The sequence below is a fragment of the Chlorella variabilis genome (genome assembly GCF_000147415.1).
Source record: "Chlorella variabilis unplaced genomic scaffold CHLNCscaffold_9, whole genome shotgun sequence".
NCBI lineage: Eukaryota > Viridiplantae > Chlorophyta > Trebouxiophyceae > Chlorellales > Chlorellaceae > Chlorella > Chlorella variabilis.
The window spans coordinates 100,912-108,297 of NW_005435079.1; the positions used below are offsets into that span (position 1 = coordinate 100,912).

The following is a 7,386-nucleotide window of genomic DNA, read 5'->3' on the forward strand; positions in this document are numbered from 1 at the left end:
ATTGCCGCCCGCTCCGCTCCCCTCACTTGCTTGTTGGTCCTCTGCTCGTGGGCCTGCCGCCATGCCGGGCGGCAGGCTTCCAATCGCTGCATACGCAGCGGCTGTTGGCCAGCGGCACTGCATCCCATCCTCTGCCAGCCTCTCCGCTGTTTGCCGGCCACCCTCTCCTAGCGTCCCCGTCAGGCGCCTCTGCCCATGTGCCCCTTTGATACCTGTGCTCGCCTGCAAACCCCACTGCAATTCTTCCCTACCCCAACTGTGTTTTTCTGCACCTGTCCCTTCTCCCCCCCTGCTTTTTTTCCACCCTTTTGCGTTTGTGATTCATTCCAGGCCCCCGACACGATGCACTTTCACTGCTTGCGAAGCACTGTGAGGCTGCATTGCCCCCCTTCCCTTCTCCGTCAGTTTGCCTAAAACTGCGCCGTCCCCCCGGCTGCTCTACCGAGCGCCACCGTTTTCCCCACCTCCAGTTTTGAGTTTTCCCCGAAGATGCTCGAATGGCAGCAATGATAGATGATGCGATTATATTTCCCCAGGCAACATGTATTAATGTAACACAGAGAGGGCAGCGCCGTCCGCAACAGCCTGCGAGCATTGGCCCGGGAGGCGACCAGCCTCGCGCCCCCGTGCCGCAACCAGCACCAGCACCACTTTCCCTGCTCATACCACCTCCTTGCCACGCTCATACCACAATCTGCCGCATCAGCCCCACTTGAGGCCCACACTACCTCTACCTTGCTTGTGGAGGACTCAAATTTGGTGCGCTATCAGCGCGGAGGCGGCCACGTCATCGCCCGTCATGCATAGCACATGCATCTGTTTCTCTCAGGAGACCATCACCAATCACCCAGCACCAAATGCTGCTCGCATGTCGCAATCACGAGCAATGATGGAGCAGCCCGCCGGCCTATTGCCGGCCCTGCTCCGAGCGCCGGGGCGCGGCAGCCGCTGCACATCCCGCTGCCCATTGCAAGCTGCAGCCCGACACCTGCGGCGGCATGTGCGGCAGCTGGCAGTCCGTGCCGCCCTGCCTCCTCAGGGCGCTTGGCAGCAGCAGCAGCAGCAGCTACCGTCGCAGCCTGCCCCTCTGACAGCTGTGCAGGCCGCATTGCGGGGTGCGGCAGCTCTGCTGGCGGCGCTGCTCCTCCACCTGGGCGACGGCGGCGCTGGCGGCGGCGGCAGCGTGGCGCAGGCCTCTGTGGCCGAGGACCGCCTGCTGGAGTTTGTGCGGCAGGTGGAGGTCAAGGTGGACAGCGCGGTGGAGGCTGTCAAAGATGTGGCCAGCCAGGTGCGGGTGACGGGTGCTGGCAAACACGAACCCCGCCCCTTTGCCCTCCCACGCCCTTCCTGCCATCCATCCGCTGGCACCCATCCTGGTGGCCCCAGCCCGCCTCACCCCTCCCCGCTTGCCCTGCCCTGCAGGGCGCCGCGGAGGGCCCCGATGCGGCTGCAGGGCGGGATCTGGTGGAGGAGGTGTGCGAGGTGGTGGAGGCCAACTTTGCGGATGCTCGCAACGCGGGGTACAGCCGCGCGGCGTGGCTGGAGCTCAAGGAACGCATGCTGGCGCGCCCGCTGCGCGACCGCGCAGCAGCACACAAGTGCGTGGGAGAGGGGCCCCGCCAGCCGCGGCCGCCGCCACCCGCTGCTGCACGGGCTGCTCAATGCCGCTGGCAGGCCAGGTTGTGTTTCGCCTCGCGCCGCGGCTCCCCCCAGCCCCCGCCGGCGCGCCGCCCCGTGGCGCCGCGCCCCCCTCCCCCACGTGCCGCCGCCACCGCCTCCCCTGGCCCCCTCTGGCCGCAGCGCGATCCGGGAGCTTCTGGCGCAGCTGCGCGACCCCTACACCCGCTTTGTGCCTGCCGCCGACTTTGCGGCCATGCGCAAGTACGATGTGTCTGGGGTGGGCCTCAACCTGGGCACGGCAGAGGAGTTTGCCAACAAGACGGTGGGTGGGTGGGTGGGCGGGTGTGGTGCCATGTGTGGGTGTGGGTGGGTGTGGTGAGGAGAGGTGTGGAGGGGCCAACGGGAGAGGGTGGGGTGCGGGCACGCCGCCGCCTGGCGCGCCGCGGCTCCCGGCCCGCCGCCCCTTCCTGGCGTGAGGGCGTGTGTGCTGTGCTGTGCTGTGGCCCCCCTGGCCTGCCGCCCCTGCAGGGCCTTGCGCTGCCCGAGGGGCGGCCCAGCTCCAGCCAGGCGGCGGCGGAGGGCGTGTGGGTGCTGGGCCTGATCCGCGGCTCGGCGGCCGACGCGGCAGGGCTGCAGCAGGGAGACCAGCTGCTGGAGCTGGATGGCGCGGCGCTGGGCGGGCAGTCGCCCTTTGCGGTGGCAAGCCTGCTGCAGGGGCAGGAGGGGGAGGAGGCGGGGCGGGGGCTGGGCCTGGAGGGGGCGCCGGTGCAGCTCAAGGCAAGCGGGCTGGGGGCGGGGGCACCCAGGCTGACCGCCGCTGTGGCGCGTTGCATTGCGCTGTGGGGCAGCAGGCGAGCACCCGCTGCCGCCGCCACACATCCGCCCACCTCCTGCCCACGCCTCCCTCCCACACTTGCACACACACACACTCAACTACGCCGCCCCGCCCGCAGGTGCGCAAGTTTGACGGCAGCGAGCAGCGGCTGACGCTGCAGCGGCCGGTGCGCGTGCTGCAGTCGCCCGTCAGCGAGCGGCTGGAGGGGGGGGCGGGTGGCGAGCGTGTGGGCGTCATCAAGCTGGCAAACTTCAACGCTCGGGCGCAGGTGGGTAGGTGGGGAGGGTGATGCGTGTGTGGCGAGGCAAGGGAGGGAGGCCGTTGCGCTGGTGGGGTGGGCCCCAGTCAGCCGGGAGGAGGGCCCCAGCGGAGGGCCCCAGCGGTGGTGGTGGCTCCCGCAGTGCTCGACCGGCCCCTCGGCCCCGCACCCCTGCCCAGCCCCTGCCCCCCTGCGCCGCTCCCCCCTCCCCGCCCCTCCCTGCCGCCCCCGCAGCGCGACACGCTGGCCGCGGTGCAGCGGCTGCAGGCCGCGGGCGCGGGCCGGCTGGTGCTGGATCTGCGGGACAACCGGGGGGGCCTGGTGTCTGAGGGCATCGAGGTGGCGCGCCTCTTCCTGGATGGCGACGCGCTGGTGGTGCGCACAGAGGGCAGGGCGCGCGCCTCCTCCGCCCCCATCACAGCGCCCGGGCCCGCCGCCACCGCAGGTGCGTGTGTGTGCGCGTGTGTGTCTGCGTGGTGGGAGCAAGGGTGGGATGGGGGGGCGAGTGTGCTGGCTGGCTGGCTGGCTGGCTGGCTAGGGGATGCATGGGCCTGTGTTGTGCAGCGGCCTGCCCCCTCTCCCTCCACCACCCTGCTGAGGCGCACCACCCTGCTGAGGCGAGATCCACACACACACACACACACACACACACACACACACACACACACACGCACACACACACCACCCACCCACACACGCACACACGCACACGCCTCTTGTGCCCCCCAAACACACACGCAGCCCCGCTGGTGGTGCTGGTGGACGGCCACACCGCCAGTGCCAGCGAGATCCTGGCGGGCGCGCTGCAGGACAACTGCCGCGCGGTACTGGCGGGGTCGCGCACGTACGGCAAGGGGCTCATCCAGGTGCGCCGCCCGCCCCTCCCTGCCCGCGCTGCGCCGCTGCAAGCAGCTGCAAGCAGCAGCAGCTGCTGCAGCAGGGGCCCCCTCCCCTGCTCTCCCCAGCCCCTGCCTTCCCACAGCCAGGCCGCCCTCCCTTCCCACAGCCACCCCTCATCCTCACACGCCAGCCCTGCCCCCTGCCTGCCGCCGCAGAGCGTGTACGAGCTGTCGGATGGGTCTGGCCTGGTGCTGACGGTGGGCAAGTATGTGACACCCAGCGGCACAGACATCGACCGGGAGGGGCTGCGTCCAGACTTCAGGGCGCAACCGGGCGCCGCGGCAGCCGACCAGGCCATCCACGCGTGCAGGGTGCGGCGCGCAATGGCGCCGGCACCGGCCGCCGCGGCGGCGCAGCAGGCGCAGCAGGCCGCGACCCGCCCCCCGGGGCTGTGAGCCAGGCCGCCTGGCCTGCCGCCCTTGTGTGCTTGTTTTGCTGCTGAAGCAAGAGTTGAGAGCGTGGGAGCGGTGTGTAGGAAAGCATTCGTTTACAGCGTGTGCTCTTCTCTAGCGGAGCGATCCGAAGCACCAATGAGGCAGATGAGGGGCGCTGCGAATAAAATGAGTCAAAACTGCGAGGGGCGACCATCCCCCGCGGCGGCTGGGTTTGCAGCGATCAAATTAAATAGATGATGAGGGGTTGTTGGGTGCGCAAGGCGGGGCAGCGCAGCCTGACCGCCGCCGATTGCGACTAGAAAGTGGGGGGGGAGGGCGGTGAGGAGCCCGCAGGAAAAGAAGAGCAGATGGGAGGGACAGGGCAAGGGGCGAGGCCCGCGCCCCGCCTCCTGCCACACCGGTGAGGCAGGAGGCCAGGTGCGGGCCCCCACACAATTGCTGCAGAATAGATGAATAGGATGATTGTTGGCAGGCACACAGACAAAAGGATTCAAAGGGTTTCGAGATTGTTGAAGGGTGCCTGGGGGCAAAGCAGGTGCAGGCGCTGATGGCAACTTGGAGCTAGGCCAGGCTGCCTGGGGCCAGGTACACAGGCAGGGCGGTGGTGGGGCGCCTGTTGGGGAGGCGCTTAGCCCACCCAGCCCGGCAGGACGGGCGCAGCAGGGGCGGCAGCAGGCCGGCTGGTGCTGCCCCCGACTCGCAGGTACGGTAAATGGCTGGCAATCAAACAAGCAATCAAAGAAACAAACGAGCAAACAAGTAGAGGGCTGCTGGGCGCCATTCATTGCATTCAACATTGCTAAAAGGGGATGCGGATCGAGCTCGTTGTGGTGGGGGGGGGGGCGTGCGCTGCCTGAGCCGGGTGGCCGGCACACGTGCGCGGCACAGTGCCAATGAAATGGGGTGGCAAGGGGATGGCTGGATCAGGGGGAGATGCGTGAAAACAGGTGCTGGGCACTGTCCGTGCGGAAGCAGAAGCGGAAGAGGAGAGGAAAAGGTTGCTGGCGGGGGTGGCGGCGGCGCTCAGGCGCGCCTGCCACCCACCTGGATGGCCTCCCGGATCGCCACAGTCAGCTGCTCCTTGAGCACGGGCTTGCTGCAGAAGGGGGGGCAAGCAGCGGCGGGCCGTGAGCGTGCGGTATGGTGGGGCCGAGGCAGGGGGCACGCGGCAGGCCTCTGCCGCCGCCTGCCAGCCAGCCCGGGCCGCCAGGCGCTGCGCCACGCAGCCGTCGGCGGTGCCCCCAACAGGCCCCAGGGCCAGGCACGGCCCAGGCCGGCCTGCCGCCCCGCCCAGCGCCACCCTGTCTGCCCCCACCTGAGGAATCCGTCCATGCCGGCAGCGATGCACTCCACACGGTCGCGCTCCGAGGCGTTGGCGGTCATGGCCACAATGGGCACGCAGCTGCCCAGCTGGCGGATCTCCTGCGGGGCACAACAGCAGGCGGGGAGGGGCAGGGCACAGGCGGGCGGGCAGGCGGTGAGCAGGGCGGGGCAGGGCAGGTGCGGGGACTGGCCTGGCTGCCTGAGGCCCCGAGGTTCGGCGCCGGGCAGGGCTCTGGCGCGCCGTGCCGCCGCCGCACAGGCCGGGCAGCGCCCGGCCCTGCCCCAGGGCTGCTGGCGCTGGCTAAGGCGCCCCGCCGCGCGCCCCGCCCCACCGCACGCCCAACCGCGCCCTGCGCCCCGCGCCGCTGTGCTGAGGGGGCACCCACCTGCGTGGCCTCCACCCCGCCCAGCACCGGCATGCACATATCCATGAGGATGATGTCAAACTGGCGCCCGCCCGCCGCAGCCTCCTCCACAGCCTGCGCCAGGCACGCGGGCGGCGGCGGTCGGCGGGCTGGCAGGCCAGGGGCAGAGGCAGGGGCAGGCGCGTCCGCGGCAGGCAGGGCGCCGCGCAACGCGACGCGTGCGCTGCATGGCGCGGCTGGCCGGCGGGGGGCACATGGCTCGCGCGGCGCTGCGCCGGCGCCGAGCGGTCGAGGGCAGGCGGTGGCGGGCGGCGCGCTCACCATCACCGCCTCCCGCCCGTTGCTGGCCACGCGGCACTCACAGCCCAGGCTGGTGAGCACGCGCTTGGCCACTGTCTGGTTGATGAGGTTGTCCTCAGCCAGCAGCACGCGCAGGCCCTGCAGCGAGCGGGCCGAGGCGCCAGGCTGGCCGGGCGCCGCCGCTGACGTGGCGCCGCTGCCGCCGCCGCCGACCGCGCCGACCGCCGGCAGCTGGTGCCGCGCGCCGCCCAGCTGCGGCACGGCGGCAGCTGCGGAGGGGTGGGCCGCGGCGCGGCGCGGCAGCCGCGGCGCGGGCCGCGGCGGCGGCGCCGCCGCCTGCTGCTGCAGCGGCATCGCCTGCAGCATCTCCGCAGCCGTGAAGGACGGCGGCTGCGGCGCCTGCTCCCAGCTCAGCGCGTGGCGCGGGTTGTACTGGCCGCCGCCGCCGCCGCCGATGCCCACCCACGCCTCCTCCTGCTCCCCCATCTCCGCCAGGCTGCTGCCGGAGCGCACGCGCAGCGGCTTGGGGTGTGGCGGCCACATGCTGCTCAGGCTGCTTTCCATGGAGTGGCGGCGGCTGGCGCCGCCGCCGCGCGCCGCGCTGCCGCTCTCGGTCGACGGCTGCCGGCCGGCGCCCAGGCCGTGCAGGCGGTGCGGGGAGGAGGGGATGCCGCGGGGCAGCTGCTCGCTGCCGGCCTCGCACGCCGCCGCGGCGGCGGCCTCCACCGCGGCGTGGGTGGCATCCATCGACCGCCGCACGGCGGCCCGCCCCGCAGCCTGCGCCGGCGTCGGCGCTGCAGCCGCCGCCGCGGCAGCCGCCGCGGCTGCCGCTGCCGCCTCCTCCGCGCCGCCGCTCGCCTCCTCCTCGCTCTCCTCCTGGCTCTCTGTGCTGCTGGCGCTGTCGTGGGCGGGCAGCACGAGCGGCATGGTGAACCAAAAGACGGAGCCGCAGGCGGGCTTGGAGAGGGCGCCGATGGCGCCACCCAGCACGGCCACCTGCTTGCAGCAGATGCTGAGGCCCAGGCCGGTGCCGCCCTTGGCCCGCGGCCGCCGCATCTCAGAGTCGGTGCCCTGAAGGGCGGGCAAGGGGGGGGGGGGCGCGCGGGAACCATCCGCATGCCTGCTAAGGAATCCCTTCAACAGCCCCTGGGCCAACCCCAACCCCAACCCGCTTCACCAACCTACCCCCGGGACCATTACAAAACACACACACACAAAATAAAACGGCCCCCCCCCGCCCCCCCCACCCCCCCCCTGCACATAATCTTTAAACAGGGTTTCCCGGGCCCCATGGGTTACCCCCACCCCCCTATTCCGCACCCCAAAACACAAGAAACGAGGGGACTCCTCCTCCCACTCCCTTCCCCTGGGGCTGGGGCTGGGGCTGGG

At 71.3% G+C, this 7,386-nt stretch overlaps 2 protein-coding genes across 2 annotated transcripts in view; one reads left to right on the forward strand and one right to left on the reverse strand.

The window, feature by feature from the left end:
* Positions 1–998: 998 nt before the first annotated feature.
* Positions 999–4,009, forward strand: CHLNCDRAFT_145217 (hypothetical protein; the record flags this gene model as incomplete). The annotated part of the gene is made up of 9 exons (XM_005847815.1): positions 999–1,019; positions 1,103–1,288; positions 1,423–1,598; positions 1,801–1,942; positions 2,149–2,385; positions 2,574–2,723; positions 2,949–3,159; positions 3,456–3,580; positions 3,770–4,009. 9 exons carry the CDS (start codon positions 999–1,001, stop codon positions 4,007–4,009), a joined length of 1,488 nt encoding a protein of 495 aa, XP_005847877.1.
* Positions 4,010–5,032: 1,023 nt separating this feature from the next.
* The window catches only part of CHLNCDRAFT_145218 (hypothetical protein), a gene marked incomplete at both ends in the record, with an annotated part of 5,683 nt that continues 3,329 nt past the window's right edge, over positions 5,033–7,386 (reverse strand). Inside the window, 4 exons of the mRNA XM_005847976.1 lie at positions 5,033–5,105; positions 5,325–5,431; positions 5,719–5,811; positions 6,019–7,068. Coding sequence (XP_005848038.1) covers positions 5,033–5,105; positions 5,325–5,431; positions 5,719–5,811; positions 6,019–7,068 — 1,323 coding nt within the window. The remainder of the gene's footprint in view (positions 5,106–5,324; positions 5,432–5,718; positions 5,812–6,018; positions 7,069–7,386) is intronic.